This window comes from Acipenser ruthenus, chromosome 16 (genome assembly GCF_902713425.1).
Source record: "Acipenser ruthenus chromosome 16, fAciRut3.2 maternal haplotype, whole genome shotgun sequence".
Taxonomy (NCBI): Eukaryota; Metazoa; Chordata; class Actinopteri; order Acipenseriformes; family Acipenseridae; genus Acipenser; species Acipenser ruthenus.
In genome coordinates, this window is record NC_081204.1 from 13,155,800 (window position 1) to 13,171,009 (window position 15,210).

General features: G+C 37.8%; 1 protein-coding gene across 3 annotated transcripts in view; it reads right to left on the reverse strand.

The window, feature by feature from the left end:
* Window positions 1-1,381: 1,381 nt before the first annotated feature.
* The window catches only part of LOC117412436 (FYVE, RhoGEF and PH domain-containing protein 5-like), a 69,918-nt gene continuing 56,089 nt past the window's right edge, over window positions 1,382-15,210 (reverse strand). For 2 of the 3 annotated variants that reach the window (XM_058988860.1, XM_058988862.1), the window contains exons 14-22: window positions 14,879-14,958; window positions 10,599-10,689; window positions 9,554-9,691; window positions 8,061-8,126; window positions 7,452-7,554; window positions 6,856-6,986; window positions 6,086-6,214; window positions 4,932-5,089; window positions 1,382-4,583 (exon numbers count right to left, since the gene is read on the reverse strand). In XM_058988860.1, coding sequence (XP_058844843.1) covers window positions 4,547-4,583; window positions 4,932-5,089; window positions 6,086-6,214; window positions 6,856-6,986; window positions 7,452-7,554; window positions 8,061-8,126; window positions 9,554-9,691; window positions 10,599-10,689; window positions 14,879-14,958 — 933 coding nt within the window. In that variant the 3' untranslated portion in view covers window positions 1,382-4,546. The remainder of the gene's footprint in view (window positions 4,584-4,931; window positions 5,090-6,085; window positions 6,215-6,855; window positions 6,987-7,451; window positions 7,555-8,060; window positions 8,127-9,553; window positions 9,692-10,598; window positions 10,690-14,878; window positions 14,959-15,210) is intronic. The other variant, XM_058988861.1, reaches the window with a different exon arrangement.

Genomic DNA, 15,210 nt, shown 5'->3' on the forward strand with positions numbered 1-15,210 from the left:
GAGAGCCAGACAGGCGCTGACGTAGCCTAGTCTGCCTCGGTTGGACAGCGCTGATTGGCTACAGCTCTTTCATATGTGTGATTTTTGCATCCTCCTTATTCTATTCTTTAAGCTGTTATTAAAGTAAGACGAGACAACACACAGACGCAGAGGCATTTAAACTATTAGCATATGCCAAGGTCATAAGAATGCAACTGGGATGATACTGAAATAAAAAAAAGGAAAGCCATTTAAATATATTAGGTAGATTAAATATATATCAGATAAGATACAATGCTGTGTTTCAACCATATTCAAAGGGGCATTTATTTTAGAGGGACTAGTGGTAGTTGTCATGAACAATTACCTCTGTGTAGAACCCCACATAGTATAATTTAAAACATTCTGTATGCTTCAAGCTCTGGGTCACTGGGGTCTGGCTCTGTCCTGGAAGCCTCACCACAGCCCCTAGTTCCACCAGATTTGACTTCTCCCAGGCCTGGCCCTTGGCTCTTGGTGGCACAGTGCTCCTGTCTTGTTTGGTGGGGTTTGCATTTTGTAGCAAAACCATTCTGTGTCACTGAAGGGGAAGATCTGATCACTTTCTCCTTCCTAGCCAATGAGTCAGAAGAGACTGCAGCAGGAGCAAACAGAGCTCAAAACTGCTCCCAGTCTCATCCCAGAATGATAGGGTAGGGCAAACACAATCCTACTCTTACGTTGGCCGTGTGTCTGCCAATTGTATTATTTATCCGAGCCGTAGGGTGGGTATGGACGTCCCCATGCATGCACGACATGGCTCCACGTCCCTTTAATCATCGATGCCCTGATGAGATCAACCCCTCCAATATACTGTACAAATCATGAATAGATTTAACACCTGCAAGATGCAAAAGGCACAGGCGAGTGGCATCTACTAAACTAAATTCACCGGCAAATTGATCATTTGACGGGAAAATATTTGCAAAACATCACCGAAAGTCAGCAGACATTGGGTTAACAGTACCATTTACCTTCAATCAGGGTCAGTTACCAATAGTAACCAAGCCAGGGAAATGTAAACCTACCTCTCTTTACAGTCTGTGCTGTGCTTTGAGTTTACCTGCTGCTCATTTATGGCCTCCCTGCCTACCTCTCAGTGTCAATCAAGATTTAGTGCCCCTCAAAGTCGAGCCCAGAGACCACAAAAAAAAACCCAAAAAACTTAAAATGCTGTGCTACTGTACATGCTTATGTCAATGGTTTGTAAGCCTGCTGGAGGAACAGTTGTAGACAGAATGATATCAGTATTCACCATAACCAATATAACTGGAAACTAGGCAGTGTCAGACCCCTTGGGTTTTTGCCCTTTAAAGAAAGACCTGGATACTGTGCAGCTTCTTGTTAGTAATTTAAGATGAGGTTATTTTTTAAGATTTCATTTTTATTATTATTATTATTTTCACATTGCTTTAAACAAAGATACAATCCATTACATACTGATTTTTACAAGAAAATATTTTCATGGTTCTCCGTCTTTTACTGCAGGTACAGTCACTGAACATCATCGGGTTTGCATTACTGCTGTCACTGGAGTGCAGTCTGAAACACGGTTTAGTAAAATCTGAGACAATCATAGCATTCCTTGTTTTTGGCAGTGCAAAATAAAGCAAAAGAATGTTTTACATTTACAACTTACATGTGCAAGGCCATTTTAGTAGAATGTTCAACACTAAACATTAAAAGACATATCTTAGTAGATAATGAAGTACTATTGGGCATTTGTGTATGCATACAACCTGTGCTTTGTTAAATTGTACAAACAGTAAACATGGCCACCAGTTCAGATCAAAGATAAAGTAAGTTTCATGCCCTATCTGTTTTGGCAGGACTTCAATTCACCACACACAAAAATATAAAAACAGATAAATGCCAAGCACCGCCCTAACAAAACCAGTTGAGCTGTGCGGTTGCATTAATGTGCACTGTGACCTTTGTCAGTGCTGACTGAGTGGAGTTCTTGTTCTCAAAATGTAAATAGTTAGGGAAGCCTTCAATGGATTTTTTGAATGTATCCATTATTACTATTATATTAAATGAGAAGGAGTGGACAAGTCCTCTTGTAATCTGTGATTAACACTCTGCTGTCTTCCTTTAACATAAATCCCTCATTTTGAGGGTCAGAAGCAAAGCCTTATTTTTTCACAGTAAAGAAAATGGCTTATTTCATGGTCTAAAAACAGATATTTCAAGATAGTTCACAATTAAACATAATATTTATTAAAGCAGAAACAAATTGTGTCACATTCAACATTGACCATTTTTCTCTAGAGCTGTTATACAACAAATGTTCCTAAATATTTAAAGGCTTATCTGAAAAACAGGAAATGCTAAAATGTAGAGTATTTATTTTTTTATGTCCACCTTTTAAAGACATTCTGTTTTCAGCATCAGTGAAATATCAAACAAATAAAAACATAAATACAAGTAAAAATAGCAACAAACATGTGATAAGTCCTCGATTTTTACTGGACAGAGCGATCTTTAGCAGAAATATTTCCGATATTTGATGCAGCTGGTGTCTTTTTCGTTGAAGACATTTTAAAGAAATCGTGCAGCTCTATGCAGTGTGTGTTCAATCTTTTAAAGGAAGCAAACTAAACCGGCTGCCAGGTTCCTAAATGCAGTTAACACATAGTGTGTCAATAAGGCAAATGTTTGCTGTATTTATTTTTAAGTAATAAAAAAATATTTAGATTTAAACTATTCTTTCAGAAATGCAAATTTTCAGGGGGAACTACATATTACACAACAATGGGTAAATTTCCTGGAAAGCATGAAATCTGTGACAGCTGTTAAAAAAAAATACAGCCTTGGGCATAAGTAAAGACAGACAAAAAGCAAAATGCCCAATGACTTTAAGAACACTTCATTGAAAAGCAGGTTTTGATTTTACAATGAAAGGAAAAACATGACTGTTTCTGTTGCATTGCTGTTTATAAATACACATACTCTATAGAGTTCTGATATCATTATTGTCTTGTACATTTGTTTCACTTTTTTTTTAGCAATATATTCCTAAAATGTATTCCAAGGATACATATTGTTTTGCATTATAAATTCAAAAACGATTTTTTTTGCAATATAAAGAATGTGCTGCCATAAGGCTCCATAATTCAATAATGGAGTTATGTGTTGAAAGATTACATAACCGCCAGCCACATTTAAATGTTTCCAAGGAGTTGTATTTTAATTCTGCCCAAAACGAATTCTCAATTAAAAACCCACACATTATTAATATGGATTGGTGAAATAAACCACTGTTACTGGTTTGGTATTATATAAACAGCATTTATTTTTTGTTTTCTCCATATAAATGTATTGGGCCTCCATCAGGTCTGGGTTGCGTGCATTGCTGAGACCAATAATGCAAAACCATTATTGGGCAATGTCTTCTATTGCTTCCATTTTTCATTACACTCTTGAAACATATTTCTAAAAAGTTTTAGCTCAGCATGGTTCATAGAAATATCCTGTGCTATAAAGACCATTACAAGATGGTCTTTAGTAGTGAACAGTGCAGCGTATTAGAAGTAGAAGGACAGTTGTTGCCTATTAAGTAGAAAAAACATCAGTTGGATAAAATAATTGAACATTGTATACATTACAAAACCATAGGATTAAAGTGACCTGGGCCATCTGTTTCCAAACATTTCTTTTTGGGGAGCACCACGAAGTAACATTTACCATGGTTCAGATCTGACCGTCTTAACAGAAAGCAGGGGCATGTGAAGATTTACTATGCTTAAAGTGTAGTTTTGATTTTGTTTTTAATTAAAGTAGTAACTAAGGATGTCAGGTGTGCCATTGAGTGGAGAAAATGTAATACACAGGGTTGTGAACGGGAGCGCATACATTTATCAGCCTTCTGTGTGTTCAGATGACTGCATTAAAATGTGCTAATATTTGCTGGGTTGCACATTGGATTAGTTATGGTATGTAAATGGATTTCAATCTGACAGAGTCCTGGATTACAGCTGTAGGTGGACAGGTTATATAACAAAAGAACCAGAAAACCATAACAAGCCTTTTAAAGATGCCAGAGACTGTGGACATTGTGGAGACCCCAGCCTTCTTGAGGACGACTTTACTGCGGCAAGGTTTGGCACGTGGCACATTGGCACATTGTCTTTGCAGGATAGACATGCCAGCACTACAGCTGTCTGTGCTGTAAATGCTCATAAGATAAAAGACAGACACTCATTTTCAGCGCCATCTCTTTGTCCCTCTTGGAGTTCACTAAAGTTATAAAACAAAAATTAAGTTACCTCATCTGGAAAGTATTGAACTTGTTGTGCAAGTGTGCGCAATCTCCATCAGAAGATGTCTTGCATTAAGTCAGCAGTGAGTGAAGGCAGGTTATGTTGTTCTTTTTTTGTCTTTACATTCATTGTTTGGGTGCATGCTTTGTTACAGACTGCAGTGTATGAGTTCCAAGGCTCAGCCCAGGTTTGTGTCATGAGTTTCTGGAATGTATGTTGAAGAAGATGTAGAACTCTGTGACCCAAGGCCACTCAGATAGCCAGTGCTATAACACAGTAGCTTCTTCTATGGCTTCAACCCATCTGCAAAATAACAAAATAAATTAGGTAAGAATTGGGAGACAAAAACAGGAAAAGGAAATGGCAATAATTTGAAGAAAATGGATATGTGATTGCAAACCGCAGTTATAAAATAAATGAGTACTGTATATTTAGCCTGCTGTATTGTGGCAGAATATATCACAGTGTAAATAAAGACCAGGGACTTGTGAGAATGGCATAATGCTAATCAAAGTTCAGTCATTCCCCTCTGAAGTATGTAATTATTAAACTCTACGAATGATTTCAATGTGTTTTGATGAGTTGTGAATGTCGTGTGAACAGCTAGTTTCAGCAGTTACAGTATGAAAGGTATGTTGCTGGTGTTGTTACCTCTGTGCTGTGTATGCGTCCTCCGATTGGAAGGTATAATAGAGAGTTTTCTTGTGGTAGAGCTGAAACGCCAAGGCTGGCTCCATACCTCCCTCCACTTTCCCTGGCCGCTTCACTGTAAACCCCAGGAGAGGTAAGCTTTCAGTTGCAACTTTGTCCTGCAAGGCAGATAGATGTTAGCATATTCCCTTCACTGTATCACCCCTTCATGTGTCTTCTCTCAGGTACTGTAGACTGTAAAACAGAGATGGGCTACTTACAGTACACGATCCTGACAAGGGTAGCTGGAGTATTATTCAATTAAAGGCCCTGCCTTTGTAGCATAAAAATTATAAAGCCAAGCTGAGAAGCGATAATATTCCAGATGTCCTTCAAACAACAATAACTTGCTACAGCTCTGAAATACCAGTTATTGTAACTAATGTGTCCTTCTTGTTTAGAAGCACTTGTATCATTTTCTGCTTCAGTCATCACATCCTGTTGACTACAAAAAAGTTTAAAACACTCCTGTAACCCCAAAAGGACTCAAATATTTATTCTCTCTTGGTTCGGTTGGTACACCAGACTAGAACGATTAATATGACCCCCTGCAACACTCAACTCTATAAAACACAGTGGAAGACAGAAATGAATACAAACAAAATGAACACTGCAGTCACAAATATAGATACTGGATTGTTCCTTCACTGTAAATATTTGTCAAGTGCCAGTGGGAACAGAAAGAAAGTTGCTGGTATAATGAAATTCGAAAGCCTCAAACGCAGAGCTGTACAAACACAGGCGGTTCTGAGCATATGCTTGTGTTTGCAACCATTTGAGATAAATATGGCCTATAATGTAAACTTGAAATACCTGGCAAACTATTTTTGCTAAATGGTTAGTTACAAAACAATACAAAAATAAAAATATAAATGAAAAAACAAGATCACAATCGTATTATATAAGTTTGAAACCTTACTGAGTTGGAGTTACCTACATTTTAAGAACATGAGAACATTTACAAATGAGATGGGGCCATTTGGATTATCCAAGCTTGTCTGGTTCCTAGAAACTGATTGATCTAGGCTGAATAGATGAAGTTTTCCTGTCAATCTCAGTTCATTATAAGACAGGTCTGTAATATGTGGATGAAAGGAGACTGTATGACCCCCTACCTCACTGGTTGTATAAGTGTACAGCACTTTGTCTTTGATGACAAACCATAGATTTTTCCAGTGCCTCTTGTTCCTCTTACAGCGGCGAAGGGGGCCATTCATTGAGGAACCCTCTGCAGACGCTGCAACCTAAAACAAGAACAGAGATCTTTATTGACAGCTTCAATTACAATACTGGAGCTCTAGCTGCAGTAGCAAATAAACACCACTAGGTGTAATTTTACATGCCTTAACCTTATCTTATATCTCATAACAGGCCCTATTCACAGAACTTTAAGAAATGAATTGCCTAAAGATTACCTAAAACATCTTTGCTTATTAACTTTTTAACATAATAAATAAAAGGTTGATTTTGAATTACTACCAAACAATAATTGATTTTGAACGATAGTATTAGTCTTGTAGGTTAAGGAAATAATTAATTTCATCAGTCGATTCAGTACTTTTTATTTAGGTAAATAAACTAGGAAACTTTTTGCAGAGTCTCTAAGCAATGTTGACTGGGGTTCTCAAGTCCCATTCATAGATTAGTTGCTCTGATAGTTCTCCTGTGGCATGATTTCTAACTGATTTTAACCCGCCCCCCGCCCAGCAGCCAGGTAAAGCAAGTAGTAGCAAAGCAATGCCTTTCCAAGTGCAGAAGCACTATAAGCTTCACTGATCTGAATACAAATTCAATAAAGCAAATTTTGAACTATACAGGAGCCTCGCACTGGTTTGTAAAGTGATAACTATGAACAGAGGGCTTTGGAAAGGGCGTTTGTCCTCACCTGTGTCAGCGCAGAGGGGTTTTTCCTCTGTTTCCACAGTGCTGTGGGGTGGATGCTCTGGAAGACAGCTGATAAGGGCCGTCCTGAGGATCTGGACAGTAAGTTATCGCCTGGTGTTGGGCACTCCACCCCTGTGGAGGAGATACCAGCCAAATTTATGAACATTCCTGGGTTACATGACTCCATTCAATACCGGTCTTGTCAGACATTATTAGAGAACCATTCTTAGGGTTATAATGACAAACAGATAACCCACCCGGTCGTTCTGTGTACAGTTTATATGTACAGTTGACTCTGGCTCTTACAGTAAGAGAGTGTCTTCTCATCTCACACTTTGGGTTTTCTTCTTGCCCATCCAAAGTGCTCATGAGAAGACTCTTACCATAAGAGACGGAACTGAACATTTTAGCTTACACAGTAGCCCTTTGATTAAACCCTTAGACTACATCTCCCAAATGCTACCGGCAAAACAGGTTCTCATGAATCCAAACGGCTCACAATTCCAGACAGCTATAAACGTCCATTTCTTTGGTGACCAGAATGTATTTGTAAGCATATCAGGAATGCAGGGCATTTTTTTTGTTATTTGTAAGTACCTCTTTTCTTCAGCTCCGTGTAGCACTGGTCACATACTTTGGCGAGCCTGTCCTTGAGGTACTTGAGTGGACACTTATTCCTGGAACAGCTCCGGCACACAATCTGCAGGAGGTTCAAAAGAGCAAAAAAGAAAGAAATGAGGGCCCTCTTTATGTTGCTTTTTTGCAAACCACAGAAAGCTAACTACCATCTAGTAAAGATCCACATTGGATTGCAATACACGGGTGGTACAGTACAAACACATTCATTTATAAACATACAGTGCATTTACACAAACAAAACACAACAAAAGTTTTCGGAAAACTGAGAAGTACTGCCAATTTCAGATGATGTTCTGAAAACTCTCATCAATTGTAAATAATGCAATGCTCCCTCTGGAATCCCCAGCGACGTCGAGGGACTCCTGCGCTCCCCTGCGCTCCCCTGACTGCATGACTCACCTGCACACCACGCATCCGTGCTATTACCAGGTGAGCTGCTCAGGGACCCCTCCGAAATTGTAAACTTTTATTTTCTAGTTTTCAGAAAACTTCTTTTCGATGCACTGCCTTGCATGCAAAGAGGGACTTATTCAGCCAGCTACAAAGTGTGCATATATGTACAATAACCTTAAGATCACTTGAACCTTGCACCAGCTTCCAGTAGAAATAGGGTTTAGGCAAGAACAGAAGGGACTGTGAGTGGAGAGAAAAAGCAGGCAAGAAAGAAGAAGGTATCATTTCAGGATTTGGGCAGCTATGCATTACCAGACCCAGAACAATAAGAGACATATTACTGAGTGATAATATAGTCTGATTAATATGTTCATTTATATAGTCTATGTTTATTAAAACATGTTTTTAATGTTGAGTTGTGTGGTGTCTACTAATCTGGCAGCATTTTGCCACTGCAAAGAAAAAAATAAACAGGAATTGGAATGAATAGAAATCATTAAGAAATACAGGAGACATGCAATCGATGTAAACAACAAAAAACTGTTTTTTTTTTTACTTGTATACTGAAGTTTTACCATTACAAAATGTTTGCCTGTTTTTTCTTATTACTTTTGATACCATGGACAAGATGTATTTTCTAAAAATACAAATTGAATGAAGACCTCTTTAAAAGCAAGGTCATTTAGAAAAATAAATCTGAATTTAGTAACAGAATCAAATCAGAAACAACCACATCATGTTGTATGATTTATTACATATTATAATGAAGAATATCATTACAGCATGACAGTGTAAACAATGGTCCCTATTCTCAAAGCTTTCACTTATTAGTTATTTAAAGACCTGTTTAAGTTCCTATAAATGACGTTGTTTTTGAACTGTAGAGATGACTGTTAATGAAACCAGCAGTCTAAAATAAGTCATGTATAATTCTTGGTGAATGTGGTCAGTCTGTATTAAATAACAGAATACAAACACTAGCGTTGCTTTTTACTTTCAATTGTTTTTTTTCAAGCATTGTACCTTTAAGAGAATTCAAATTGTCTATGTGTACATACAACCCACATATTCCCATCTACTGTAGGCATCTACTGTGAAGTGGGTGGATTTGACTGTCTTTTTTTTAGCGTTATAATCATTGAGGTCAAACAGTGCTTTGAAAAATGAGACTAAATCAATAAAACCACTCTAAAAAGTTGAAAAAGGTTTCATGAACTGCAAACTTGATTAAATTAATTAAAATCAGCTTCAAAAACATTTCTTAACCCATTAAGCACCAAATCAGAACACAATCTGTATTTATGTAACTCATGTAGATTTAACTTTTGTGGTTAACTAAATTAGAGTATGTTATCCTAACAATACAGTTAAAGAGAAAACTAAAATAACAGGCAGATGCCAGGTAACATTACAAAACAGCCTGTTCTAAAATGAAGACAATTGCACACAATGGGTTAAAACAGTCCTCAAAGTTCTGAATTGGGCCCGATGTGTGGCTTAAATATTTAAACCTGTGAGCATATATGTTTATTTCAATACACGAAAACAGTACTATGCAATCAACACCCTCTCAGAAATCAACAGCGCATTTGGTAGATATAGCAAAAGACATTCTCAAAAGACTGGCAGCGTGCTGAATATGTGAGTGAGCTGATTCATGACCATACCTTTCCACAGGCATGGCAGTGATGACGGCGGAGGGTGAGGCTGAAATCAGAGGCACAGTTCATGCACATCATCACATGGGAAACAGGCACCAGCGTGGGGGGTTTTTCACCCAGGCACATCCACAGCTTCTCTCGGGCCTGGAAACAGAGGGGCAATATTATTCACTGGACAGGGGCAGAGGCTGTGTGTGTGAATGAGAGAACGAGGTGCGCTGTGTAAGATCGCAGGGAAGCCACCACTGGAGCTTGGAAGTGAGCTTTGCTTCCCCGATGGGGAACTCAAAGAAGAAAGGTAAGAAAGGACAGGGGTCTACCCAAACTCATTGGGGACTGGCTCGCTGGGGTAAGACTGCTGCTGCCTGGCCTCCATGGATGGAAGTGAGCTTGACCTCCCCTAAAGGAAGAACCTAGTGCAAGAGAAGAAGGAAAGCCAGAGGTCTCTCCCAGACAGCACAGGTAAGCCAAGAATTTAGCACAGAAATGGAGAGCTTCCTTTAACCTACAGTAGTACCAGCTATCATGTTTTAAAATTAAAATACATGTGTGCCATATTATGTGTTTCTTTTAAAACTGCACATTGGAAATGCTTATGGAATTATTTTGTTAGCTACAATTACTTGAATATCACATTTGCTTCAAAACAATACTTTCCGTTGTGTAAACAGGTAAATCAAAATATCAATTTGAGCTCAGTATTATGACACAGCCGTTGTCAACGCCCACTATTAGCATTACAGTCCATTCATGACCATAACTCATATTTTACTTAACCAAGTTTACATTTTAATTCTCTGGGAGATAGTTCGGGTACGGAGATGGTCTGTCGTCAGGAGAGGATTCAGGTAGCTTGTCTCACTCGCACTAATGAGTGTCTGTCTTATATACCCTACCTAACTGCATGTGTGTGAAGCTCAACTTTATAAAGTCTGCATGCACTGTGCTTATCCACATGTCATTAATGTATAGCAGAACACAGCCTCACCTTCTTTAACAGGGGCTTCTGTATTGTTTGACAAAAAGCCCACATACATGGGAAAGCATTTACCTCACTGCTGCTTGGACTGGCTCGGCCTCTTGAATGATCTGCAACGGCTCTGCTGAGCACATGGTACCAGTCCTCTCTTTCACTGCAAGAGCTGAGAGACAAATAAACAGGGTCTAAACATCCCGGGAATCAAAGATTCACTTCCAGTTAGTACGCTGCAGATGGAAAGACTGGGGTTTACATCACTGTACACTGGCTTCAAAATAGGACTCTCTCACTTTAAATCCAACAACATGATGTAGCAATACTAAGCCTTTACAGCTTCAAGCGTGATAAAAGAAATTGAAAAGCGCCATCTTGTGGTGCAAAATATTACAATATAAAGTTGTTTTTTTTACAATGCTGTCAAATTAGTCATGATGAAGAACTGTAAGAACTGCCTTACTGATTTATGAAGTTAGGTACAATTTGGTGAATTACATTTTATAAGCCCACAATGCTGCAATTTCAAAATGTTAAATGGTACTTAAGAGCAACTGTAGTTTTTAGTCATTTACTAATTTTTGACATTTTCCAAGCTCAATGTATACCCTTATAAAAATTATCGCATGATAATTGTTCAGTTTTCCCATGTTTTTCACATAGTTATTCTACCAGTTGAGTTCTATTGGATTTTCATAAACTCCACTGAACAAAACAGTTTGGATGGCAAGCCAAAATGTCTTAATAAACAGGAATGAAAGACACACACTGGATGATCTGAGACATCATTGCACTTTTTTTTCTACAATTGGCTCCAGCATTGCATTAACATCAATGGTCACCAGTAGGTAATATATTAAACTGGAAGAGCTGTCCTGTGTGTGCAGCGAGTATCAAGAAGATATCTTGAATGCTTTGAAAGATCTCACCTCTCACACGTGGCCCCTTTTCAGTGCTTGTTTTCATCCATTACAGGCACCTCCCATTATAGGACCATAACTTATAAAATAATAAGAGAGCTGAGAGCTAATATTTTGGGATTCTGCCTAAAACACCTCCAGGCACGTCCATATGCGATATCAAAATAATCTGAGACAGTGAGGTGGGCACCGTTGGTCCATTTGATGTGGAATGACCCACATATGAATCAAATGAATATAGTGCTGCTGTATGTGATTTTGTCACAAGAGGGCACACTTACACCGTTTATTTACAAAAGTACACAAACAAAAAAAGACTTTGTAGTGGCCTGGACACGGAAATTAGGGAGTTTCTGTAGGGTTAAATCTTTGTTTCGCTTGTTTGTTTGTTTTTGTTACTGCAAATTAACATAAAAGAAAGAACAGTGTTTTACATTATATTATTTTAATGTTGAAATCAAATATGTATGATTTGGTGATTGAAACTGATTGAAATCATTAGTAGGAGACAAACACTGACCAGAAACTGGAAATCACAGTTATAATTGGGCTACAACAGGCTCAATATCGACAAAATAGTTTAACACTGGCTAATTTATAATTAATAGAGGTAGTACGCTATGATTGTAACGCTAAAAATCCCTTGACCCTGTCCTTTTTTTCATTTTGACAAGGGTTTGCAACAACTTTCTAAACACAAGACACCAGTAGGTGTCATTTTATGGTATTTAAGGAGGGGCTATGCTAATATTTCATATAGTGCGCACCATAAGAACATACAGATAATTAAACACGCATTGCATAAAAAGGGAGTTTACACTGACTTTGTAAGATTTTACAATGGTATTACAGAAACGTTCCAATTTAATTGATCTAATAGTGGCCATTCAGGTTCACAGCAGATGCAACTGGAGTTTTCTACTGGTCACCTCTGTTTTATTTGTATCCCCAGGGGTGGTTAAATGTAATTATGGGTTCCATGTTTCTATTACGATTCCCTCATAGTGCACATTTCCAAAGCCCAGTTTGTGTACTGCATTTACTTTTGAGTAGGGATAGCAATACCACAATTAGGGGCACAAGCATGAAACCTCAAGGAAGTGCTTTGTCCATTTATAAATACAACTTAGTTGACTGAAAATTCAAGTGGACAAACATTTGAGCTATATTGTTTATACCTGATATGAATTAGGGGGATCGTAACTGATTAAATGTGCCAATACCTAAAAGTATAGTACAAGATGTTTGATATATGACAGTTTAATATTTGGTACTTGAGTCTTACTAGCTCTTATGCAATTGAATTGTACAGTCTGATTAAAAATAACTATTAACACTGCATAGGAAATTAATCGACACTTCGGCGCTGTACAGTAACAGCTGATGGAGATGAATTAAGCACATCTTAATTAAACACGTGTCCAATGTAGATCTAAACTGTTTATTTTCTGAAACAAATGTAAAATATTGTAACACTGGGGCATTTACATTTGACATAAAAAAAATGCATCCGAGAGCCATTAGCCTTCGTAATTTGAACTAACAAAGCGTTGAGCCCCTCCTGACAGGGAAATAAATACTTTACTGGCTCTGTGAATCTGCAAATACGCAACTGTACATGGTGCTTACAGCCATTAAAATCAATGATCCTCTAAATTCAAAAATGTCTGCAATTAATGTACAAGCAATAAAATGGCAATCTCACAAACCCTTGTATGCATATTAGATTACACATCATTGACTGACTGCCATCTTCTAGTACAAGCATATCAAAATGGAGATCTCTATATTCATGTGATACAGACGGCTCTCGGTAAAGCATTCATTTCAGACATTCACAGACATTCATTTCACATTGTGAGCACATTGATACCTTATCAGATCCCAGAAGCCAATCTGGGCTGGCTCTAGTCACTTGGATGTTGTAGGAACTAATCCAGAAGCATGATGTAAGTTGCTGGGGGTGACTTTATTTAGAAATAGAATAGTGATGGTACATACTGCATGCTCGAGCTAGGACATAATGCACCAGTATAAAAACTGAAAAAACACAACACTTAATTGTAATCGGATGGCTCCTAAGGGCTAGTTGTTTCTTTGTAGTTTTGAATTTTTTTTTTGACTTGTGCTTAAAATAACTGTATTTCCTTTTACTATGCCGGAAAGTCATGCTGAACAATTTACTATCAGCCTCCCTGCCAAAGCATTATATGCATCGCAGTGGCTCGTTTTGAGCTTGTTTGTTCTTTTCTGTGAGCGACAGCCAAACCAGCCAGCCACTGGTACGTTTAAGTTTTGCTCTCTGCTTGTAATTGACCTCAGGTATTAAACACATTATTCCAGATCAGTGATTTACATTAAAACCCATCTAACCAAAGAGAGATTCAATTCAGGATGCATGGGATAAGAATCTCATTAAAATGTGGGTCCCCAATCAGCCATTTTGCACCTGCTGTGCTATCTCTACAGTCGACCGGGTGTTACTATACTTGAGTGGGAAACACAGACATGTTTTGCCATTTCTTGCTTTTAAGCTATCAAATATATGATTACATGTTTTTTATGCATTTTAATATCTGTGGTGGATAATGAGACACACACTTTGCATATGTCTGAGGAACACTTTTTGTTTCTTAATGTTGTTCTTTTGTTTTGTAGTTTTTTTGGCCGTTAGGGGAGTGTCAGTCAGAAGCTATAGTTATGAGACTGTGCTGGTTGTCTTCCACTTTATAACAAGTTTTTTATTTGATTTTTTTTTAAACATTATATCTGGCACTACATAATGCTTTCAGTTAGTATTGCAGTTGCTTGTTCAAATTGGCCCCACCCCATTAAATGGATTCTTTCCTGTCATTACCAACCAGCTGCTTCCCTTATTGACTGACATACTTTCAACCAATAACATGCATTGGCCCAGAAGATGCTGCTGAGATGAAACGAGGAAATGCAAGTATAATCTATATACTGAAAATAAGGCTTATAAACTCTCTTTAACCTAAAGCAGTACCAGACATTGGGCCATATTTTAAAGTGTTTTCTCTCTTTATTTGTTTTTGACAGGAAAAAAAAAACATGTTATGTTACAAAATGGGAAACAAAACACATTGAGAGTGCTGAAGAGAACTTGAAATATATTTCTTAGTTGTTTGATTTCAGTGAATTAACAGTAAAATAAAAAAAAAACATTACCTATGCTTTGAAAATATGGTCCACCATGTGTTAATTTAAATACATGTTTGCTATGACATGTGTTTCTTTCAAAACTGTACACTTGAGACCTATGTAGCTATTGGAAAGACACACCTGGATTTTCTCTCTGCCCATGATGCAATACTAAAGAGTCTCCTTTTAACAATATTAAGGTGAGAAGCATGAACACATGTTGTTGTGTGGTGTTAAAATATGAGTATCCGGACTGATAGAAATGTAGCAATGTACCTTGCAGAAAGAATAATGGAGTAGTCAGCCCCCTCGATCTTCAGTGCATTCTGGACCTTGTCAATAATGGGTTTACTGATCTGAAACAGAGGACAGAACTGATTTGCAATCTGCACTGAGATGATTGAGTGGAACAATAGCCAGTGTTCAGGTGCTGTCGTCCCCTTTGACTTTGAAGGGATGTTTGCTATCACAGATATGAGCTGACCTCAGCCTTAAGAAGCACAACAGAACAATGAAATGGAACAGTTCCCTTGGTGTGAATGGAGCTGCCTCAGTGACAGCTTTGATTCAGCATCACATATATTGTTCAAATACCACATTATTTATAA